The sequence below is a fragment of the Protomyctophum bolini genome (genome assembly GCF_963924005.1).
Source record: "Protomyctophum bolini genome assembly, chromosome: 1".
Taxonomy (NCBI): Eukaryota; Metazoa; Chordata; class Actinopteri; order Myctophiformes; family Myctophidae; genus Protomyctophum; species Protomyctophum bolini.
The window spans coordinates 17,231,071-17,256,818 of record NC_137862.1 but is presented as its reverse complement, the minus strand read 5'-3'; the positions used below and the strand labels follow the sequence as shown (position 1 = coordinate 17,256,818).

The 25,748-nt window shown below is 44.0% G+C and overlaps 1 protein-coding gene across 1 annotated transcript in view; it reads right to left on the bottom strand.

The window, feature by feature from the left end:
* LOC308310692 (CUGBP Elav-like family member 4) overlaps nucleotides 1-25,748 on the bottom strand; it is a gene marked incomplete at its 5' end in the record, with an annotated part of 102,223 nt that overhangs the window by 43,862 nt on the left and 32,613 nt on the right. Inside the window, 5 exons of the mRNA XM_080757072.1 lie at nucleotides 497-577; nucleotides 1,380-1,442; nucleotides 3,574-3,720; nucleotides 4,904-5,048; nucleotides 7,287-7,430. Of these exons, the coding sequence (XP_080613198.1) occupies nucleotides 497-577; nucleotides 1,380-1,442; nucleotides 3,574-3,720; nucleotides 4,904-5,048; nucleotides 7,287-7,430 (580 nt within the window). The remainder of the gene's footprint in view (nucleotides 1-496; nucleotides 578-1,379; nucleotides 1,443-3,573; nucleotides 3,721-4,903; nucleotides 5,049-7,286; nucleotides 7,431-25,748) is intronic.

Here is a 25,748-nt window from a genome sequence, read left to right as displayed (position 1 = left end):
TCTGTCTCTTCACACAGTCATACACCGTGAGAATGAATAATAGTGAGTGACAAATCGTGTCAAGAGGAGTGATTTACCATTGCGGTATATATCCTATGCTTTATTACGTCTTAGTGCTTTGGCATAAGAACACTAAAAAACCCAGGAATCGTAATAAATGATTATGCATGCAGCTAATTAATCTAATGAATATTTATAACCACTTAAACACATTGTAATGGACTGATTAAGCAGTCGAATGCCGCAAGTTTGAATTAGTGCAGTTTTTGAATAATGACAGAGTAACTTTCCATCTTGTCGCTAATGTTCATCTCTTTAAATGGGCTTTTTCCGCACTCAATTCCCCCCCCCCCCCCCCCCCCCCCCCCAGCCAGCTTCCCTTCTCTCCCTCGCTAATTCAAAGCAGCGGAGCTACATTAGAATGGAACATGGCAATTATCACCTTTTATCTTGGGTGGGCGCGCTCACTTTCTCTCTCGCTTTACTCTTTTCTTACCTTCGCGCTGTTGCTGGGGAATGATGGTGGGTTGCTGTGGGAACGCTTGGCTGATTGGCGCATATGCGGCTGGGTAGGCTGCTGTTACAAAGGGAGAGAGAGAGAGAGAGGGGGGGGAGACAGAGATAGACAGAGAGAGAGGGTGACAGAGAGAGGCAAGAGAATGGAAGAAGAGTGGATTTTTTTTTCTTTTTTTATTTGCACGTCTCCATTTTCATATTTGACACAACAAAACTCAAATCATTATTCCATTGTTCCCATCCCTCCAGACATGGCATAAATAAATTGCATTATGGCTCAGAGCCTACGCTCGCTTGCCTGGTGGATCACCACAAAGAGCATGACACAGAAACAGGGAAAAAGAGCCATACATAGCGTTGTTTAACTACAGCCGACTCAAAGATACAGAGAGTAAGAGAGAGAGAGAGAGAAGGAGAGAACGCTATAATAGATCAGGATAGAGTGAGACCTGAGCGCCGGATTTATGCAAGCTTTATAGTACGGCCACGCCGCTTATCGTTTGCGCGACACGGTCGTATACCGCACAAAGTACGAAGTAGGCAGAAGTCAAGGAGAAAGTATAAAGTCTATCATGTGTGGCCGTGGCTCTCTTTAAACTTTTTCTCGTCTCGTAGACGATGTATTTAACTATTTTATGCCAGGGAGGGAACCCCAATACAAAGATTTGTGTATTTATTTCCCACATTTTTAAAGCAGTTGAACTGCATTGAGGCCTCCAGGACCCCACTTTGAGATAACACCTGATGCATGTGGTGGTGGATGTTGTGGTGGATGTTGGCCTCCTCACCTTCTTGCGTGTGCTTGTGTGCGTCAGTGCGTGTGTGAAACCAAAGAGGGGGATGACTGAGGAATGACAGATCACCTGCGTAGTGTTGCACGCCCGCATAAGCCTGCTGGAGAGGGTCATTCACTGTCGGGCTCTGTGCTGCAGAGAGAGAGAGAGAGAGAGAGAGAGAGAGAGAGAGAGAGATGGGGTGGGGAGGATAATAAGAGAGAAAAGGGGAGAAATGGAGAGAGCAAAGGACACATGAGAAAGGGCAGAGAACGAATGAGAACGGAGATGTGATTCGACGGAGTGTGCGGGAAAGAGAGAGAAAAGGGAGAGACCGCAAGGAAAAAAGAGAGGGGGAAAAAAGGCAAAGAGAGAGAATGGAGAGAAAGGACAAAGATCAAGAGGTACAGAGAGAAAGAGAGGCGGGACCGAGAAAGAAATGAGAAATGTGTGCGAGTGCAAAATGCAGGGAGAGAGCAAAAAGGAAGTGAAAGCGCCTGAGAGCGAGCGTGACAGGACGAGAGGCTGCCTACAATGAATGGCGTGGGGGAGGGAGAGAAAGATTTGGGTTGTCATATCGTACAGTTTTTCAAAATGCCTGTTCGTCCCAGATGTTTGCATCAAATATTAACCACATGCCAAACAAACCACTTTGTAGTTCATTACCATTGCAGCCGCCTTGCATAATGCCTGCAATTGTACGTGTTTGTTGGTTTTTGTGTGTGTGTGTGTGTGTGTGTGTGTGTGTGTGTGTGTGTGTGAACAATAGACACTTTCCTAGAAGTAGAAATCACAAGAGTAATGGTCTCTCTCACTTCGCATGGCACTTTGTTTCTGGCACGCACGCCCGCACGCACGCACGCACGCACGCACGCACGCACGCACGCACGCGCGCGCACACGCGCGCACACGCGCGCACACGCGCACACACACACACACACACACACACAGACACACAGACACACACACACACACACACACACACACACACACACACACACACACACACACACACACACACAGACACACACACACACACGAGAGAGAGAGAGAGAGAGAGAGAGAGAGAGAGAGAGAGAGAGAGAGAGAGTGGGAATGTTACACTTTTACTGTCGCTTTGTGTTTATTATGACTGGAAAAAATTCCAGTCCCACATATATTGTACACATACAGTACACTCCATGTATCAAAGTAATTGCTTCAGTCATCAAATCCATTTCTGTAAGCTGACTTGTAGCCTTTTTAAGGGAAGAGTAAAAGCAAAAAGCCTGATAAAAGTACAAGATTCCAGACCAGAATACAGGGTAGTACTGTTAAAAGGTTTCTGGGGACAGTGGGGAGGACCTCCAGACCTCTGACTTGGGGGGCTGCTGATTTAGAGGTTAGGTTCAGAAGTCTGGTTTGGACTTAGTTGTGAGATGGTGTCATGTACCAAAAATAGCCTGATGTGTGTGCTTGACTGTGTGTGTGCGTGCGTGCGTGCGTGCGTGCGGGAGAGAGAGAATCAGTCCCAGACAACATTAAGGAGTCGAAGAGAACTCATCAAATTAACAGTAATGGACTGATGGATGGACTGATGGATTCATCATGAAAAACAGAAGGACCGTCTGCTCTGAAGAATCTGCCAAAGACATTTTTTTTTCTTTTGATTGACCCTCCGAAACTTAAATGCCACAATTCAACCGAGAGATGATGGCGGTGTCAAGAGCGTGTGAGATAAAAAAGGAGAGTGCACTCTACTTGTGAACAGTGAGACGCTGCTGTACTGTAATCACCCAGAGTGATTGTGGGCGCAACAGACTTTACATATTACATCTGACACGTTTTGAAATAAAAAGCTTTGAGATGAGAACCACTGTGCTACAATAAATGGAACAGAGCCTTCGTTCATATTATTGGTAAGTACAGTAACTTCTTTCCAACATGACTGTTGTGCTATGAGTAACCCAAGGAACAGGAAAGACAGACAAAGCAGAAAGCTCACAATCAACATAAACAAAAACAACCATTCCAATATTTAAATTTAGCTTATTTTCTATTGATTTGGCGACAACATAAGGTTGTTTATTTTTCCCTTCATAAAGGCAACACCATTGCCAGCAATAAAGCAGTATTACCTTTGTAACGTGGCAATCAGGCATCATTTTTATTAAAAGTATCCTATACTGTACCTTTGCATCAGGAAATGACCGGTATAACAAACAAATAATGTAACGGTTATCCGCTTACCTGTTGCAGCCGTTAATTGCATCAAGTGGAAGCGAGGCTTGCTTAATAGTCTCACCTGGGTAAGGATGAATCCCGTTGGTGTAGATGGGTTCAGAGGTGGGACCGTTGCTCTGAGGAGGCAGGGCACTGAACCCGTTGACCCCGAGGGGGGCGGCTATGCTGGGCACCGTTGTGCCACCGATGCCCGGGGGCGTGCTGGTGCCTGCAAAGGAGAAGAAAAAAAAAGATGACAGTTTCATTATAGGGACAACTGTCATGTGACCTAATTGGACAGCCATTTAATTGGAGTGGCGGGGGTGTGTGGGTGGTTGTGTTGGGAGGAGGGGGGGGGGGGGGGTTGTCTGCTCTACCACCACACACGGCAGTGAACTTTTCTTTTAATGTGGGTAATATTTTCTGGACCGCCTGTCACCTTGCCGCTGCCCTTTTGTAACCAATGGCTTATTATTATTTTTCTAATCCCGGTGAAGGGCATTTAAGTCATGTAGGATTACGTTTGATAGGCATTACCTGGGCTTGCGTAGGCTTTGTGGATTACAAATGCCGTGTGTACGCCGGGCAAAGCCACTTTACTTAATATGTTGCCGGTGTGCCCCTGCCTTCAGGCGACCTGCCTACTTAGTGTCGAGCCGGTAAAGCTTCCCGGTGACAAGAGGGGGGCCGGGGGAAGACAGGTCAGGCTCGGGTCCGGGATTATCTCAAGCAAATCTTTGCTCTTATAAGCCAAGGACTCTTGCATTCCAAAGACATCAGATTGGCTCAGCTCCCGGAAAAGACACACAGTAGCGTGTCCCCCGAGCGAGCGCGGGAGAATGAAAGAGAAATGAGAGAGAGAGAAACAGACAGAGCAAGAGAGAGAGAAAATGAGAAAGTGTGTGTGTGTGTGTGGGGGGGGGGGGGGGGGAGACAACGACTATACCGTGGCTGCCAATGAGTGTCAAGGGACGTTGTACATCATCTCCCATCATGCTCTGCCCCACTACAAGCCCTCCCCTCCCTTTCAGTGCACCGGCACAATGTCAGCTGTAGCTCAGAAACACTACGGAGCCGTCACTCGCTCTTCAAAGATGTAACAAGGGCGAACGCAAAAAAAAGGCCTTGAATGAATATATTATCAACGCTTATAACGTATAATTCTTGCTAATGAAATGTTCTAGGGGGTATAGCAGGGAGAGATGGAATGTCGTGACCATCTCCTGTGTGTGTGTGTGCGTGTGCGTGTGCGTGTGTGTGTGTGTGTGTGTGTGCGCGTGCGTGCGTGTTTGTGTAGTCTATGTGGAACGTGTGTGGGTCTGTCTGTGCACATGTGTGTGTGTGTGTGTGTGTGTGTGTGTGTGTGTGTGTGTGTGTGTGTGTGTGTGTGTGTGCGTGCGTGTGTTCCATACCTGAGGACGGTGTCATGGGGGTAGCCACCAGACCGTTGACATTGAAAGCTGCCATTTGCTGCATTTGTGCGGCGGCGATGGCTGCCATGGGGTTCAGGTAGGAGCCCTGTGTGGCAGCCATCAGGGCTGCTTGCTGTTGCATCATCTGCTGTAGGATTACAGAGCAGTGGGGAGAGAGAGAGAGAGAGAGAGAGAGAGAGGTGAAAGGAAGTATAAGGATAAATATATGGATAGAAGGAGCAATGGGGACAGGGGGGGTGAAGGGAGAGAGGTGAGAGATGGTGGAGAACGAGTGATGGAAGGAGGGAGGGAGAGAGAGAGAGAGAGAGAGAGAGAGAGTGAAATAGCCGCAGGAGCAGAGCGTGTTTACTTTCACATCTCTGTTTGCTTGGCCCCGGCCTTGTTCTTGAATAGAATGGCCCTGTGCTGCCCTGCAGCTCTATAGCTTCCCAGAACAGTAAGTGTGCTCTGGCCTCGGCACTCATTACCACCAACAGATAAAGGCTATATAATGACATGAGTCTAGAGAGACGGCCACTTTACACAGCTTATTTATGCGTATCTGTGTGCGTGTACTATATATGCACACGTCTTACACATTCAGTATGTATGCACGCACGGCACGCACACCTGACAGCGGGAGAGGAGAGAGAGAGAGAGGGGGGGGGGAAGCGACTCGGGGATACTGACAGAACGAGGGGAGTGAGAGAGAGAGAGAGAGAGAGAGAGAGAGAGAGAGAGAGAGAGCTTGTGCGTGAGTGGGCGCTTCTCACCTGTCAGGGTGAGCTGTTAGTTGCTGTGTGAGTGCAAACTCTCACAGACTCATAACTGGAGTTGTGACTTTCACATGTGAATATCTAGGGGCTGTACGGGTGTGGGGGGGGGGATATACGGTACGCTATACGGAGACGGGGTGAGAGAGGTGGCAGCAGCGACTCGCAGCTTCTCCGCAGCATAAAAAAAGAGAAAAAAAAAAGTGGGGCGGCAGCAGCCGAGACATCGGAGAAGCGGCGGTTGTGTGACTGGGAGACTGTACAGTCGACTGGGAGACTGTACAGTCGGCGAAGAACATCTGCGCGAGGAGCACGGCAGAGCCAGGCTTTCTTTCCTCCGCTTGGCTTTGGAACCGGACTGAGGTGCCCTTGAGCACCGCGAGGATCCTTACCTTCCAACCTATTGACCTCATGCACACCGCAGCCATGTTGCCAGCAAGGTGGAAACTATAGGTGCAATTTCCCATTGACATTAATCCATTCATCCAAACAGAAAAGTCAACGTCAAACTCACCAACATTGCAGCTGTGCGAAAAGCGTGAATGATCCTATTTCTATCTGCAAAGTGTTTCTTTCATAAAAATCCACTATGAGCTACTTCCTGTCAAGAAATTCCTTGCAGGTGATTATTTTTCTAAGTGTCAGAGTGCTTGTTATCAGTAAAGGAACCTCCTGCTGCTCTTGAGTGATATTCACCGAGCACTTCCAAACTCCAACAAATCACCTGCATGGAATTTCTTGACAGGAAGTAGCTCATAACATGTCTACAGTGGATTTTTATGAAACAAACACTTTGCAGATAAGAAAGAGGATAATTCAAGCTTTTCATACTGATGCAATGTTGGTGAGTTTGACTTTGTTTTCCGTTTGGATGTAGGGGCTGTCAATGGGAAATTGCACCTAGTTGCCACCTTGCTGGCAACATGGCTGCGGTGTGTATAAGGTCAATAGCTGCTCAAGTGGCCAAAAGTGGTGGTACATGGCTTTCTACTGGGCAGCGTCCCCAGGTGTGAATGCATTCCCACCACGGTGTGAATGTGAAACAGGGGCGATGCCGAAAAAAGAGCATGTGTGCTCAGCAAAGCTGCCCTAGATAAATAAAGGTTAACCAAAAAGAGAAAGGCAAGACACCATGCAGTGCAGCATCTTTGGTGAGCCCACTCCACACCTGTACACCTGCACCATGATGGCATGTAATACACCAGCGAGGATGGACTTCCTGGGGGTGCCTACAACAGTCGCTGGACTGGATGGGTAAAAACAGATCTCTGTGCTGTGAGCTTGTATATGTTGTTTGTTGTTGTTGTTTTCAATGCGCTACACCAGCGTGAAACCATGCTAGAACATAACCCTTTAATTATAAACATTTATAATGGGTGTGTTTAAGCCTTACAAGTGCATTATTTTTCATATAAATGTGATTACAATGCATTATAGACCTGACCTTTAGTGTTACCGCAATGTCTCCCCCTCTCTGTTTCTCTGACATAACACATCCTGACGTCTTCAAAAAGAAAAAAAAAGAAATGCAGAAGCATATCAATCACAAGCAATATATAGTGTTTTTTCGTAAAGCTCACCGTCTCCTCGTTCGTCGAGCTGAGGCTTACAGCGTGCGAGTAGGCGCCGTAGGCCCCAAACTGTATGGTCATGGGGCTGAAGATGCCGAGCTGGCCCGCCATCTGGTGCATGCGGCGCAGGGTTCTCTCCTTGTCCGTGTCGGCGAACTTCACAACCAGGCTGGACGAGGCTCCCTGCGGCACAGATGACGTTACCGCATGAAACACCTTAGTTAATGAACTCTACGGGGACTGTGTGTGTGTGCTTACTAAGTCTACATGCACAATAACACATGCCCAGAGACACGTACGCATGCATGCACGCACGCACGCACGCACACATACAAATTCTATGTAGGCTACTTGTGAGGACATCCTCTATTTCAGGCTCGACATTGGTGTTTATAGATCAAATGCCTAATCCTATCTCTAACCCCAACCTGAATCTTTTTAACACTAAAGTCGAACTCCTAATTAGAAAACAAAAACACGTTTCTCTTGTGTGGGCCATGATCGTCCTCACAATGTATTTCTAAAATCGTACTATATACACTTGTGGAGACATTTGGCCCTCACAAATATAGTAACACATTTTAACTATTTATTCATGTCCACATCAAGGAGAGCATACAAGGACACATACATATTAAAGGTACAGTTGAGGTTACATTCACAAAATCATGGCATTATGTCTTCATATTCGTGTACATCCCTTTGTACCCATAACAGCCATTCAAGATGTGTGACTGTGTATAGTGCCTCCTTGTATACAAGCTTGATTGTCGTGATAGTAGTCCACAGAAGTTGTAAATGGGTGTGGTTGATAATATGTTAAAAAAACAACATTGGTGTTTACCGGCGCTTCACCTCCGTGCTGCCATACACACAAAAATAACAAACATTTATATTTCATTGTTTTTCATTCATTCCATATCCCCATGCCATAACTTATCATATAACCATTTGACCTGCTGTCCCCGGTCAAGTAGTGTAGTCTTCAACGCACGCACGCACACGCACACGCACACGCGCATGCACACACACACACACACACACACACACACACACACACACACACACACACACACACACACACACACACACACACACACACACACACACACACACACACACACACACACACACACACACACACACACACACACACACACACACACACACACACACACACACACACACACGTTTTCTATATATATACTGTATATATATTTTTTTTAAATGAATCTTTAAATTCCATAGGTCTAATGCTGGAAATGACAGTGATATTTGACGGAACAAATGGTCCAACTCTTTGCTATTGTGCTGCTTGCCTATTGTAATACCCTGTTTTTGTGTTGTATTGTTTTGTGTTAGTTGTCTTTTTTTCCTTTGTTAAGGGTTTTGTATTGATTGTACAGTTACAGTAGGACTCTCAATGGGGTATTCCTAAATAAAGAATTTCACACACACACACACACACACACACACACACATTGAACACAATTTCTGTAATGCCCATTTCGATTTTTCTCTGAAAGTTAATATGGATTTGTCCTAACTTTTAACAGGCGAGTCAGTCTCTCTGCACCTTTCAAGAGTACCATAGCCACATCGCTATGGTCAAAATAAACAACAAATTTGTTGTTTCACAGTAAATACCTTCTTGGTTTGTCCTAACTTTTCATATTAAGTTATAAACCAGTGGTTCCAAGAGAGAGAGAGAGAGAGAGAGAGAGAACCCTCAGGGTTCCAAATGGACATTTACAGGTAACTCTGTGTAGCCTATATAAATTGAACCAAATGTACCTGTCCCTCCATTAAGGTTCCAATTGTCCTACTCTTAAAAGTCATGGGGGTCCTTGAAATTAAAGGCAATTTAAGTTTGAGAACCACTGCATTAGAGCATAGTTTGCAGCTTTCTCTCAGCACGTCTTGGCAACTCGCACCAGCTAATTCAGCTGATGAGCCAGTGTTTGCTAGCCAAATTGAATAAACACAGGTCTAATAAAACACAAGTCTGCTTTGGTAGCCTTAAGCCCAATGTATACTGTATGCTCTGTCATAGGATGTTGTCGTGCCAGAAATAGCAGATCTAAAAGCACGTGAGCTTATACATTGCCCTTTGTCGATGCGCGACACTATTGCACTATTATAAGTATAAGTCAGACTTCCGCTAATAACTATACTTTGTAACACACAGAACACACTAGACTAGAGGAAACAACTTAGATATAGTTAACTTAGAGATATGGTTTCAGTTTTAGAGCAGTTTTGTTTACATTGCAGCATCACCCCCATGGGGTAGCCTACAGTATGCAAGGAAAATACACACTAAGAAAATTATATAGGAAAAAAAGCTAAAGATAGGCCTATACACTAAGCAAAAAATACACAAATTATGCCAAAAGAATACACACTATGAGTAGACAAAAGATAAAGAAATCATAAACTAGGGGGGAGCTGTTACAGTGCAGGGAGCTTTAAGCCTACAGTACATTTTAAAATGTCCTTGCGTCCTCTTACATGAAACACATCCCGTTTCCCTTTAGGTTTTAGGAACAGGGTTGTGGAGCTAGTGTTCCTGTCAGTGTGTACAACCGTCTGTAGTATTACAACATAAATACAAAATAAAACACTAAAACGACTAGGTCCATTACTTGATTCTGGTTTCTGTTTGGTAGATACGATACAGTATATGAGACTATAATCTATCTAAACTGATCTAATGTGTTTAGATTATACCGCGAGCAGTCAGCAATATATTTTTTTTAAACCCTCATTGGGAAAGATCCTTTGTGTATATTTCTGAGATCATGTTGTCTTGCAAAAATGAGAGCGGCAGATAAAGATCCTAATGACTTACTTTTACTTAGAATCCCTGAGCGAACATTGAGTTTGGTAATGCCCCAAGACTCCTGGAATGTCCTTCAACACATTTTAAAGCTCGTTTCAATGCCATAGTTTTGTTTGCACAGTTCAAATCCATGATCACACTTGTCTAACTGTTTGTAATTGTTTTTTAATCTACTTATAGTATTTTAATATTTGTACTGTAGGCTTGCTGAGCTCTCTTATAAGTTATATTGCTGTCTGTATAGTTGCAGCTGCTGCAGCTTGTTTGCTGCTGTTGTTTTTATAATGTTTGCTCTGCAACACATGCTCTAAATGAGGATAACCTCAAGTGTCTTTTGAGCATAAATAAAGGTTTGAATGAATTCATGAAAAATATATATTTGGTAATGTTATTACTGTAGAGCTCTTCACAGGTCCAAACGAAATTGTCCTGAACCCCAAATGGAACTTTGAAATTTGATCCGATTCCGACCCATTTCTTTCAAATGACGTCACGAGCAAGAGTGGACCCATGACAATTTTAAAGACCCGAGGAGGAATCCACAATTGTACGCCGGTGTTTTACATTCAAATCAGCCTGGCAGGCAGTGGCAGCTGGCTTGCCTTGCCAAATGGTACGCTATACGCATGCATTGCATAGCTCAACTATGTCTTGTTGCTGATCCTAAACCAGCCTTGAAACATTGCACATAGCACTTCATTGCGTTTCTCTTTCACCAGTTCAGCACGTAGCGCCTGCACACATGGTCACACAGTAGTACAGGTCTTCTCGGATCCACTCGGGTATTACAAATAATGATAGACAGACCTGATTTCCACGTGATAGACGGTTGATTCTGATTCTGAGTGAAAATTATGAAATGTATCACGGATCTGACCCGTACAGGTCTTGGGTCCAGGTCGGGTATTTTCTGAATCGGGGGGGCCCGTGAAGAGCTCTACTGTCATTTGTTGTACGAGGATAGGAATCAAAATTCCAAACGGTTGTTTTTTTGTGAAATTAAGCAGCCATCAAGGTTTATGTTGATGTTCTGGAACTGGTGTCTGTGTTTTTGCTGGGCCGACTTAGAAGGGTCTTTGTTTTGTTGCAATTCAGGAGCAAGAAGCTTCTGCACAAACAGGATTTGACCTCTGTTAAGCAGCTTTCCAGATTGAGAAGGTTGGAAGATTTATTTGCTGTAATGGGAATGTGGATTTGTGTATCATCTGACTTAAAACGTTACACTACTCTGTTGCTCAGCATACTTTGTTAAACTTTCAGATGAGTTTCGATTTGTCTTAACATGTTGTAGCCTAGTTGGAAGGAAGATGCTATCTACATTAAGGACTCTGAGTTGGAACAAGACTACAAGAGGTAATCCACTGTCTGTCTCTGTCTGTGTCTGTGTTGTGCGTGTAAGTGCACGCTTGTGTCACTCAACAGTCGACGCCAACACCACACTTTCTCTCTCCTGTCTCCTCTCTGTCACCGTCCGTCAGGCACAACGCGTCTCAGACTCAGAGAACTATCGCTCCGCCACAGCCGATCTCCAAGCTCAAACACGTCGCTGAAACCATATGCTGTCAAACCTATACGGCTACTGTTTTATTAACAAATTATATACTGTAACCGTCCCAATGTTGGATAATAATTGCATTGGTTTTGCAATGCAGTTACAGTATGTATTGGTAGGCAGATATATATGTATATGATGACCTGGCCAGGTGAAACTAGGCAATAATAATGTCTCTGGTAGGCTATAGCTAATCTGACACAGGTACACTGTCAGGCTCATTGTTATATTCTTTATATATTTGTACAATGAATAACACTAGGAACTTGCTGCTTGGCGTTGGTGTTTTGAAGGCGACACGAAAAGCCATTTAATGCACGTCACAGACATAAGCAATATGTCACAGATTAGGCTATGACTGAAAGGAACTTGTTAAAAGATACTGCATGTTTATTCCCTTTCGCTTCCAAAAACGTAATCAATCACTGTCAAAACAAGGTTACATAAAAAAACAATAAAATCTTTTGAATGACTAAAAGGCAAATATTGTGCTGTCCTAAATAGTCTGACATCTGTGCTGTCAGACCAGTATTACTCCTTGTATTCGCTATTGTGAAACGTGCCGTAGTTTGAAGTTAAAGGGATGCGGTAGCCTATAACATCAGGTTGCAACAGTACTCTGATCACGTAGTTTATTTATTGTTTTGAGGGGCGCTAGCCCATCCTATGTCCAGCTTTGAGGGTGGGTGTAACACAAACATTTGATGCCATTGATAATGAATGGCCAGTTTTGAATGTTTGTGTAAACACACCCCTCACTTCACATGGGTGATTTATTTTTAGTAAATATTGTTTGCTCTGCCTACCAGAAGTCAGTGGTCACTCAAAGCAAGGTGCAGTGTGACTACAGCAGTGGTTCTCAGCCTCAGCCTCCCAAAATGTTAATTTTTCAGGAAATGAAAAAACATTCATCTCAAGTAAAGTTTTTTGTCGAAGCGCTTTTTAAAACTTTTCTTTGGTTCAATATTTTTTAACCATCACACAGATGTAAAGTGTGTGAAAAAAATCAGACCCGTCTGAAGTGAGTGGTCCTGTCCTCTGTGTGTGTGTGTGTGTGTGTGTGTGTGTGTGTGTGTGTGTGTGTGTGTGTGTGTGTGTGTGTGTGTGTGTGTGTGTGTGAGTGTGTGTGTGTCTTAATATGGCTTTTTGTCTTTCCACTGAATACTACTAAACATACACTCCTGCAACAACCACAACAATCCCTAATTTCAACCAAAACCTATATGCAACCAGCTGGCGGAACCAAATATGTTCTTTTAACGACCAAAGTCATTTAGCTGTCAGGGCTTAAATGGACGGGAATAGTGCATGATATTTGCTTCTGTGAACTCTCCGGCTCCCACTGTATACACTGTGAGTGAACTGTGATCCTAACCAGATCCCACAGGAGGCCCGGTCCCCGGCTGGTGAAGCTTCACTGAATACAACAGCGGGTAATTAGGTCTGACAAAAGCCTTCGGCATGTGGAGGGCGAAGTATTGACTAATGGTGCTGCCTTATGGCAGATATAGTTCTGTATTGATGTCTGCGCTCCTGACTTTGCATCCAATTAAATCATTTGAGAGACAGAGACCAGAGTTGGTTCCTCGTGTGATGTCCAGCCAAGGCGGAGCAGAGAGAGAGAGAAAGAGAGAGAGAGAGAGAGTGTGTGTGTGTGTGTGTGTGTGTGTGTGTGTGTGTGTGTGTGTGTGTGTGTGTGTGTGTGTGTGTGTGTGTGTGTGTGTGTGTGTGTGTGTGTGTGTGTGTGTGTGTGTGTGTGTGTGTGTGTGTGTGTGCGTGTGTGTGTGTGTGCGTGCGTGCGTGTGTGCGTGCGTGTCAGAGACAGAGAGGGAGGACGTGTGGCAGAATGTCGGAGGTTGTGTATTTGCATGTGGGGGGGAGAGAGAGAGAGAGAGAGAGAGAGAGAGAGGGATAAACAGAAAGAGAGGTAGTCAGACAAAGAGAGGATGAGAAGTCTGCCAGGCACAGACAGCAGCCTCAGATACTGTCAAGAGGACCAGGCTCCTATTTAATTACAGGCAATGCATGCTGGGAAAGAGCGTGGAGCGAGCACCAGGACAGAAGGACACAGGCAGCCAGGGGGCAGTCGGGATATGATTAGCAAGATCATAAAAGCAAAGACACGGGGAGAGAAGGGCTCCATAATCAGAACGCCGATTCATCCCTCATACAACGTCTTATAGCCTTGATGGGGTCAGCGCAAATGCAGCTTTTGATTTACATTACATTGTTAGAAAAGGAAAAAAAGGAAAGGACTGAAACTTTTGTTTTACAACATGGATATGAATCAGTTGGCATGCACGTCCCCTACTGCTACTACAACTAACAGTATTCATTGCATGTGAATAGCCTAAGGTGAGGGATGGGTAGCAGGCCTAAAGGCATGTACCGTACAGTTCGGCAGTGATGGAAGAAGTACTCACAGTTTTTACTTCAGTAAAAGTATATCCTCTTGTAGAAATAGTCTGTTACAAGTACAAGTTAGGTACAGTAGTACAAATTTAAGTACAAAAATGTACCTAGGCATCAAAATGTACTTAAAGTAACAACAGTTAAAGTAGCCTACTCCTTATGCAGAAGGTCCTTATGCACAGATTGGCTATTTTCTATTTGTCAAAGTATAGGTCTGAAGTGGTTTTGTATTAATAATCTAAATCTACAAAGTAACTATAGTAACTAAAGTTTTCAAATAATTGTACCACAGTAAAGGTACAATATTTCCCTTTAAGATGTAGGCTACTTTCCACCACTGCATCTGACCCATATCGTTGTTGTTGGGTGGAAGCCTTGCATGTTCAAAACTGTTCCCTTTTATTATTGCTTTAAAAAACATTTTAAAGTCGTGAAAATAGTCAGGGTGTAGCTATAGCGTGTAACATTACGACTGCCTTATCGTTCATTCAGAATTGACAAAACACATCTAGGCTATTACCTCTCATCTATTTCAGATTGGTCACTTTTCCCTAAGCTGTTGCAACGCTCCATCTGTCAACCGACAGGGCTTGTTGGTTTTCCTGTAAAATTGCTTGAAAATATTGGTAGTTGCGTGGTTGCGTTTCTAAACGTGTAGTTTCTAATATAACTAACCACTTGTTCCCTAGCACAACATATTTTCAGATGGGGGTCCGTGGCCAAATACATATTAAGTTGGGGGTCTCTGTCATGGAAATGTTTTAGAACATACTGTATATATATAAACAAGTGAGTGAGCTTGTATAGATTAACTATTTTCGAGATTAAGAGACAGAATCAACACTTGCAGTGAAACAAAAAACAACAAGAAAACTTATTTGGCCCTATGGCCTTCACCATGTTCCCTGATGTACCAGCAATGTAGCTAGACATGTTTTCCTTCAGTTGTTTCTCCAGGCAACCTGCTAGCTAGCGGGTGAAGGCAGCTGCATCAAAATCCTTACTTCCATTCAGGTCAGACATGAGAAACCAAGGGGTTGATGTAACATTGTTGCATGATCATATGATCACTGTTTGGTGGAGGATACAGGAAGAGTGGCCACCTGAGAAGTCTGGGTACCTCAATGTGAAATTGGAATTTATTATTATTATTAGCCTTATTATGAATTTATTTTTCTTAAAAAATGTGTAAAGAAAGTATGCTTTTGGAAAATTATGTATATGATTTGAACATGCACAGTAGTCTATACACTACAGCCTTATCTAAATTTACCCTCCGACGTCTTGTTTATGCTCATAACATAATGACTGCTATCCACAGGTATAGGTTTTGTAGCAAGAATGTCCAAAACTGTTACTTTTGTGAGCTTGTAGATTAGATCTTCACTGCATGGCTTAAGTGATTCATAGCGTATATTGTTGCAGGTTTGGGTCCTGACTGACGAGAAATCAATGTATTTATTTATTTTCTAAAATAAATGTATCCCACGATTTTGCAACCCATTTTATCACCCAATGTCAATTATCTAATAAATTCCGAATTTGTAAAGTTTGTGGAACCACTGGGTTCATGTGCCATTACAGGCAGCACTGAGTGAGTGGGTGCTCTCCCTCAAACTTCACTTACTGTAGCAGCACAGTTTGAGAAGATATTATCACCCGGGCATTTGTCGTATAGCCCGAGGTTATAACCTTGTGCAGAATGTCCAATTATCTTTATTCATTGTATGTCAGTTTCCAAAACACTGAGGCATTATTATGTATTTTTCTTAAATGTGTAAGCTGCAGGGCAGCCTGTCAGATGTGCGGTGATATAAGAGCGGTGATCCCCAGGGATGCAGGCTGTCACCTGTCCTGTTCACCCCTCCACACCTCTTTGATTTACACTTTAACTCAGGCAGTGGTGGAAGAAGTACTCACATTTAACTTTTGTTTTATTTAAGTAAAAGTACCACTACCACAATGTGGAAATACTACTGTATCATACTTAGATACTACCGTATACTACTGTGTGCAGAATGTCCCTTTCATTTTCCACATGTTTTCAAAATGTATAAAAAACATATTTTGAAAATTGCAGGTCTACAAGCTCACGGGCAGATATGTTGTTGTTGTTAGTGGTGGTGTTTCAGGGCGAATACTGATAATTAGTGATCAAGGAGACAGATAACCATGCAGTATTTGGAGCCAATATCTATGTACATTCACAGTACAAAAATTAAGGGCAGGGAGCGCCTACCAATATTTCTTATAACATTAACTAACATTTTGGATACAAATAATCTGCTAAATAGCTCCCCAAATGTTTTACCGAAAAGAAATAATGAGAGAGAGAGAGAGAGAGAGAGAGAGAGAGAGAGAGAGAGAGAGAGAGAGAGAGATAGAGAGAGAGACACAGGGGGGGGGGGGGGGGCTGCATTTGGATTATATAACATGCTCTCCTTACTTGGAAAAAGAAAGAAACAATTTAACAGCAGCATGTATGCAGAGCGTCTGAGGTCTGCTAAAGTGTGTGTGTGTGTGTGTGTGTGTGTGTGTGTGTGTGTGTGTGTGTGTGTGTGTGTGTGTGTGTGTGTGTGTGCGTGTGCTTGCGTGCGTGAGTGTACATTTTCATTTGAATATTATAATTTTAGAATGCTCTGATAGGCTTATACAACTTTATGCGCATCTTACTGCCACTCAACAAAGTACTTTAGCCTGGAACTTCCCTGCATCTTTCCCACAAACAGAGAATAGTGATGATTGGCTATTTATAAGCTGTAAACTGCCAAATTGAGTTTGGCTTGTTTCCTTTCCTCTTAATTCCTCTCTCTAGTCTAACATGTACGAAAAACAATTTCACCCACTCTTTTACATCTTTAATCTTGTGATGTGACATTTAAGTTGAATCTGAATCTGTACCTTTCACAGAATGGTTGCTGCATCAAAGGGACACAAGCATAATTTAAAAGCAACATTAAAATTCAGTTCATTCAGTTCAGTTTATTTATTTTGGTCATTAAAAAAGGTGTAGGCTGAAGCCTTAGCTTATTGTGCCTACCCTTCTAACATATGGTTTTCATACAGTAGGTGAAATAATACAACAAAGCAAACAGAAAAAACAAAAAACAAACAAACAAAAGAAACAAAACAAAACATCATAATCAATGTTCTGTATGTATCTACTATTTTTGATCTATACCATTTTTTAATTGGTCATCCAATCCATTCCACAGCTTGACCCCTCTAACCGATATGCACCTCTCTTTGGTGTAAGGAATTTGTCATGGGTTCAAGACATACTGTATACAGTATATCACCAAGCATGTCAATAAAAATGCAGAAGAATATCAAACCGATATTCATCTGGACCGATAATCGGCCAATACCCAATTTATTGAAGGAATTTACATTATGGTTAAATGGATCAGCCCAAGTGAAGATGGATAGGGTTTATCTTTATTTGTAATCTTATTCTTATGTCTCTACTTTTACCTCTACTGTACCTGTCCTGTGTTTCTGTTACTGCTATGGCACCCACATTTCTTATTATATTATAGCAAATGACAGTGCCACAGAGATTGCTGTACAGTGTACAGTGTATATTAGTGTAGTCGAGACCACCTATAAAGCGAGATCAAGACCTAGAAAGGAGTCGAGTACCAGAGACGAGACCAAGACCAAGACTAAGACCTAGGGGGGTCGAGACCAAGGCAAGACCAAGACCTAGAAAGGGGTCGAGACCGAGACGAGACCAAGACCGCCGCAAGCCTAGGGGGGTCGAGACCAAGACAAGACCAAGACCTAGGGGGGTCGACCAAGACAAGACCAAGACCTAGGGGGGTCGACCAAGACAAGACCAAGACCTAGGGGGGTCGACCAAGACAAGACCAAGACCTACGTAGGGGGTCAAGACTGAGTCAAGACCAAGACCAGATCTTTTCCCTCTTATTTGATAGGAAACAGAAAACAATCTTGATCTGAAACCTTGTTACCGATTCTGGTTCTTCTTATCGATTCCGGTTCCTAACGATTCCCTATTTCGGTTCCCAAATGGTATAAAATAACTTAAATAAGAGGTCAAATTAAATAAAATAAATTGTACCATGGCTTTGTCACTTTTATAGACTCAATATTAAGATCAGTTATTAACTTATTATTAAAACAATGCCAATCTTTTTCTAACAAACAAAATCTTATCTTAAGGCAAAAGTATGTTCTTAATTTGATTAAAAGCTAAAATAAACAAGGTTTTCCTATTTTTCACATAGCAGTACATGACTGCATTTCATTGTTTTGCCTTTCAATGATATACAAGGCATGGCTATTCTTGGTCAAGAGGGTGAAGAGGGAAAAAGGAGGGGTCAATGAAGTATAGGTTTGAGTGGTTAATTATGTAGAAAACCAGGAGGATAGTTTCTCAAGTGGCTGTGCTCATATTTTCACAACCACAGCAGTTCTAAAAAATGTTCGGTAACTTTACTTCAACAAACTGCTTTTTCCCCAGCATGAAAGCGCTATTTTAAAAGTGAGGCAGAAATAGTTACTGAGCATGGGAGCTGTTTCCAGCTAGCTGTTTGCATGCGTTCCACCGACTCATGAGCACACCGTTTTCTGTAACTGTTCCATTGGCCACGATGGCAAGAGCAGGTTGGCAGCAGATATATGGCAGAGAGAAGTCCTGGGAATGAAAGGAAGGCATCCGCGCAGACCCCAGGGACATGGCGTCACTGACGGGATCCTATCAGAAGCAGCCAGCACCCCAACTCAGGCCAGAGGGGACCCATCTGCTACTTTCCCCAAGATTTCAATTAGCTAAATCAATACTCCAAAGCGCCAGCTTTGACGGCATACTCTTTTTTCCCCCTCTCTGCTCTAATTTCATTTCATCCCACCTTCCTGACCTTTCGCTGTTCTTTCTGCAACTTTCGCCGGGGCCCGTGTCGAAAGGAGCCCAGGAACCTGTCGGATATAATGAGGCCCGAGCTGAGCAAATACCTCCCTCCAGCGCCGTGCTCGAGCCCTGCCACGGCGCAGGGGCCCTGGCATTTTAGATCAAATTCATTTCCTTCTTTATGTATCTGTGTACTCCTTTTATTCAGTTAGTACCTCATGAAGAATGCATGAGGAGCGACGGAGGCCCCAGGAGAGCCCCAGGCCACCTTTACTCGTTAAACTATGACTCAGGAACAAGGCTGGTATTCTGTCCGGCCCTGAGCTCGCTGCTGTAGAGGAGAGCAGAGGAGGCCTTGGCCTGCCTGTCATCTGGACTAGCTAGGTAAGCGTTTGAGCTCTATGAACTATACGAATGCAGTTAGAATTGGCCTTTTTGTTTTTGCCTGCACTGTAACTGCGTCCAAGCATACTGATCCTATTACGGTAACTATATTCTCCGTAGTCTAAGGATAATAATCATAAAAATGAATTAAGTCTTCCCTCAGCCCTGCTGCAGAATATACCTCCTGTCAGCAAATTACATTATTCATATCTTCAAGTCGTGATCAAATCTTGATATGCAAACCGATCGCAAGAAGGAGATGTTCTGAGGAGAACTCGAGATCTCCGACCCCTTCCCGGGGGGATCTAAAGTTTCCATCCATCTCATGGAAGAGTAATATGGTGGCCTGGTAATGAAGGAACAGGTGGCAGGAGACAACAGGCTGCTGCTGGGATGCAAAGCAGACGCCACTCGCTGGTGGCACAAAATCACAGGCTGACAAACAAACAAAATAATAACCTCCGCCGGTACCGCCGGCTATACCTGGAGAGAAAATGAATTCTGTGAATTTGATAAGGGCCAACAGGGAGCCTTCACTTTTGACAGGTACAACTAAGGAATTTGTCATGGGTTCAAAAACTAATCTAATTTCTCCAAGAGCACACTTGACTGGCAAAAAGCCCCTATATTGGATTTTGTGTATACTGCGTAAGACACAAGATGTGTAGTGTGAGAAAACCCACAGTGGTAATTGAGGGATTAGAAATAAGCTACAAGAGTGAAAAGGTATTATTCTTTTTTATCTGTGCATTACCACGATACAAAGGCATCGGGTGTTAAGTGTGCATCCAAAGGTAAACAGCAAACAACTCATCTTTTATCCATGGAGTTGCCACAGCATATCACAAGACACACTGGAGGGAAAGCTGTCATTTTTCAACCCTATATACAGGACTTAGTTGACCGAAGCCCCTAGGACTCTATATAGGTACCTTCCTGCTTTCACTATATACACTAAATATCTTAGTCGAAAATAGCCACTCTACAAGCTCACAGTGCGCTTGTAGATTGGCTATTTTTTATTGTAAAATGTTGCTCCAAAATAAGGATGGTTACTGTAAATAGACTATAACCATCTCTGAAATTTGATCTGACTCACTATAGTACCGGTCTTCTGGGATCCACTCGGGTATTACACATACAGAGAAACAGACCCAAGTTCCGTGGGAACACAGTCGATTCCGACCCGGCCCGAGTGATTATGATAAAACACCACAGATCCGACCCATACAGGTCTCGGGTCCTGTGAACTGGAGAAAAGATTCAAGCTAATTTAATCACAAAATGCAAAAACTAGAACAGTGTGTTCCTCAGAGGACGGGTCTCCGTTGCAGGGCCTGCAAACTTTGGAAGGCAGACATAGCCATTTGGAATGGGATCAGAAAAATCAAACTCATACATCTTGATGAGCCCATATATGTTTACCGGTTTGTGTAACACAAACTTAGCCAATCAGGTTGAAATGTGAAAAATCGGACGGATCCGATATAATAAACCAATTATCATTTAAGTAGCTATAGCCTACGTGAAAGCAATTTGATATGTATCGTAACTAAATTTAACTAAGATAAGCAAAATCTCACGACAGGCCATAGGCCTACTGTATGTTCATTGTATCACAGAAAATTGGGCATTGTTTTGCACAAATTCATCTTTAACAATTTCATTACAATTTGATTTTCTACAAGAAAGTATTGCACAAGTGCCTGCACAAACAGGGTGACTGCTATATGCAACCATTATGTATTCACTGTTTAGATTTAGGTCTATCAGTTCTTTGTGCAATTCTTCCTGTGAGCCTTTGCTATTTCTGGTGTTGGCATACAAATCTTGCAAAATAGTCAAACCAATCATTTGATGGCAGCATACTGTGTGTGCATATGTACAGTACACACATATGCATAATGTACGTGTGTGTGCGTGTGCGTGCGTGCGTGCGTGCATGTGTACATGCTTGCTTGTGTGCCCGCGTGTGAACATGCTTGTGTTACTCTCTACTGTACAGTAGGTAGACAAGGAGAGCTGAGAAGTAGACAATTACACAAAGCCCAACAGAAAAGCACTGGTGGGAGACAGCAAAATAAGTGTCTTAACCACAATGCCACAGATGGGCAGGACAACGCCCGAGTTTCCATCTCACCAAACAAACACACATTCAACGCACAGTAGAGTAAGTGGGATCTTCCAGAAGTGTCTCGAGCTTTTCAGCCAGGCCTCATTTACCCCCGAAAGGGTTAATTTGAAAATCAGTAATGAATTAATTGAATAAACCATAACGAGTTTGTCGGGTAATTGGATGAAGCCCCCTCTGTGCGGGCATCATGTTCGACTCTTTGAACCTCGTCACATCGCAGACAGCCTCCTGGGACGCCCGGCTCTCATTAGCGGCGGAGGAGGCTGTCTCGGTCGCTCCTCGGTGTCCGGTGCACACTGTTGCAGAGCTGCCTCGACACACACGCCACATCCAGTCAAACCCACAGTCACACGCTGATACTTTCAGACAGTTTCATCAGATTTCGGTGGGAGGTGATTTGTACAACTACACTGTAGCTGTGAACAGTTCTACAAGAGCAGAAGTACAGGAAAACAAAGAATCTCTTGTGTAAACAATGTGTTGCAATAGCAAAAACTCGACCCGACCCCGAAAACCTAAACAAACTATATGAAAGCTTGAAAAGGGAATCCAGCAAACCCTCAAATCCTCTCTTCCAATGTTGCTTTTTGACAAAGAACTTCGCGCAGTAGTGCGCTGATGTAGCCACCCGGCTCACTCGTCTCTCATTAATCTGCTTCCACACAAAATGCATGCTCTCAGCTACAACCCGCCGGTGCCGCTGTGTGCTCCACTAGAGCCTGTCAACCGCGCTGTGACACCGAAACACGACAATGTCTGCAATTTGCCGGGTGGGTGTCTGTGGCTCTGCCATTTGAGGCGCTGCCACCTGTGTCGGCACTCTCCCCATTCGCCTTTAATTCAACAGCTGCACCGGTGGGAGAAAAGAGGGCCGTTAAGCGGGACCCAGATCACCTTTTAAGTTAATTTCTGGAGGTGGCGGGGTGGTGGGGTGGCGGGGGCACATGCACTCTGCAATAAGCATCAATTAGAGCTCTGACCCGATCTATCAGCCTGTGCCCTTCGGTGGCACTGCTCGCCCTTTTTGCTTCATTAGAGCCTTCTCGTTCCGAGGCGGCGTATTTTGGTGCAGGTATTATTTATGGCAGGCGCGTGAGTGCCAGGTAACGCAGATGCTGTAGGGAGAACATTAAGAGAAAGAGAGAGAGATAGAGAGACAGACAGAGAGAAAGAGTCAGAGAGCGAGAGAGATAGTGTCAGAGAGGAAGACAGACATAGAGAGAGAGAGAGAGAGAGAGAGAGAGAGAGAGAGAGAGAGAGAGAGAGAGAGGAAGAGAGAGAGAGAGAGCTCTTTGCGTTGGTCACTCGTCCAGACCCCCACAGCTGGCAGCAGGCAGCGAGCGGAGCGGCCCGCTCCCTGGATCCTGCCTCCTGTTAGTCTGTTGTTGACGACATGTGGCAGTGATATTATCCAAATTAACTGCATCCCCCCTCGCTAGGCCCAGCCTCACTTTGGGTACTAATGGCCACCTTGCCTATTAATCTGAGTGGGGAGTTGGACCTGGGCAGAGGAAGAGAACAGGTGCAGAGATATGGATAATATAGATTATTAATGAACTTTTGGAACGGCTCCGGATCCACCTGGCTCTGTTTGTGGCTCCATATGTCAGCTTGGCTGGTTCATCTGCACCAGACCTCAGGTGGTTTGACGGTGGCCTGACCCAGTGTTGCCGTGGTGTAGCTGGCCTGGACACCAGTGTCAACCAAGGGGGCTGAGCCCGGCTGACCAAACCGGTCTGGAGGCCACGGTTGGTCCTCAGCTCAGCGCAGATTTTTATTTCTAACTGAGCCTGTGAAGATTCCCACAGTAAATTAACCCATTATAAGACCTAGCCTGAGCTAACGGTTTCTGGTCTAGAGGGGCGGGTCGCGGCTGTGATTTGCGCACGCTCAGACTGGTTCACCGATCTGTCCGTCAGCCCTGGTCCCTCCTCTCCCCCCTAGTGCAGCACTACGTCACATCATTTGGAGTGTCGCCCAACCGGAAGGATTGACTCCCACTCCTAGACCAGAGCAGCCAATGCGTTTCCCCAGGCTTTCATTCTTTTTGCCGACGAAAATGAAAGCCTGGGTACCGAGGCTAATTAAGACCATAGTTCTCACAACTAACATTCAAGAATGTAAAAATAAATTGCAGATGTACAATACAGTTGTTGCAGTTGCAGGTTGCAGTGAGCTTGTATATCTGCTAACAAAAACATCTAAAATTACCCAGCGCTCCATTGAAATAAGTTGCTTTTTCAACATAATCTAACAAGGTATTCAAAAAAAGAAAATGAAAGAAAATGAAAAAAAAAAATGAAAAAAGAAATGGCACATTGCCCAGCATAATGAATGCCAGATTTAATCTTCTACTCATTTCCATTTTTAAATAATCAATATCCAATAGATTATTTCTCACCATGGCCAACTGCCAATGTTAAATATTTGACCCCCTTGGCCCTGGCATGCCAGAATAAAGTTTTGGATACAGCTGAGCACAAGAAACAGAAAGCCCACAAAGTTATGCACCAACTTCCACCAGCTCGCCTGTCCGCCCTCGCTACTTCAATGTAAATGCGAAATAAGGCGGCATCAAAAAGATGTGTAAATTACATCTGGCTTCCAGGACACTATCTGCCTGCCAGGGAGCGTCCGTAAATATTTATTGCAGAACATCAGTGGACTGTGTGAAGGTGCGGGTTGGCTGCCAGGGGGAGAGAGGAACGTGTTTGTGTACGTGTGCGTCTGCGTGCCGCTCTAAAGTAAACACGCACACACACACGTTTGGATTACTATAACTGTGAGGACATACATGTATCAAGCTTAACACAATCAGTGCTGGGATTCCTTCAAAATAGGAGCTCTGGGGTGCCGGAAAGAGATGGCCGCTTTTACTCTGAAACCCACGACCCGGAAACAATCAGATAAAAAAAAGTTTGCTTTACATTGCTAGCTTACATTGCTATCGCTTTAATTTATACGATATATGATCCAAAAAGCGTTCATATTTTGCGGGAGGGACGGATGAGGAGCAGAAATGAAGCGCTAGTATATCGATCAGTTCAAAACCACGGAGAGCGCCCTGGATTAGGAGAGACCTTAGAGTATATATGAATAGAGAAGGCACCCAGAGGAAACCCTGAGGCGAAATGGACATAGTGGCCGAATTAAGGTATTGCAGCCTGGCCCCAAACCCATGAACGCGCTGTCCGTTGACTATCATTGTACACGTTCACGACGGACGATGCTCGTGCGCGTTCAACGGCAGCGCGTTCATGTGTTTGGGGCCACTCACCATTGCAATCCGTCCCAGAATGCACTCTGTTCCTACCAGGAAGGAGGAGTGAAATCGCCTCATGCACTTTTGAGCAACTTAATGCAAGTGGATGGAAGGAGAACTCAGGTGTTTTCTCTATTCATATATACTCTAAGGGAGAGACGAGTCATTCTTTCTGCCGCGCTAACAGCTACGTCAACGGTAAGCTAACATGAGCACAGAGCGTAGCATACGGTAGCCGAAAGGCGAACTGACAAATAAATCCAGCAACCAAACCTCTTAACCTAATCTCTACGTACCCAATCATAACCCTAACTTACCTAAATGAATCGTTTCCTAACTGTAAGCCTAGTGTAACCATAGAAATCCGTTTAACAATTATCAAACAAAATTCTTGTGAGGACCAGCGTGTCTATATTTCTCAAAGTCTGTACTGTCTATACTATAGTTGGGACATTCTGCTTTTCACACGCCTGACGCTCCGATACGCCACTGTTCTATTTTCCAGGCGTTGCCACGCGGCAACGCCTGTGCCGCATCGCTGCGCACCCGGTGTGTGTTGGGCTACACACACACACAAGCACACGCACGCATGCGCAGATGACTTTGTAATTCATCATTTTCTTTTAAACTACGTAAATGCAACTTCGATGGTGGCTTTTTCCCTGAGAGATACAGCAGAGCCAAATTTAAATTAGCTGCAGTTTGACAAGAGTTACAGAATGTCCAATAATGAGGAGGACACTCCGTCAAGCTATGGGAGAAGAGACTCGGACAGCAGATGAAGATAACATAACTTTATGTCTACCAATTACTAGCCGTGATGTGGCTCTCTAATGTATATGCTACAAATTGCTACATTATTCCATAGAGTAGTAGTGTAGTGTCAGCGTTTCCCATATTATTTCACAATGGATTAGCTTTTTAGCCACATTTACAACCCTCACTCTTCAACCTACACGCGTGTCTCACTAATGTTGGTATAATTTATTCTATGCATTGCATTTTATTCTGCATAACTCTGCGCGGTGCAAATGTGCTTGCT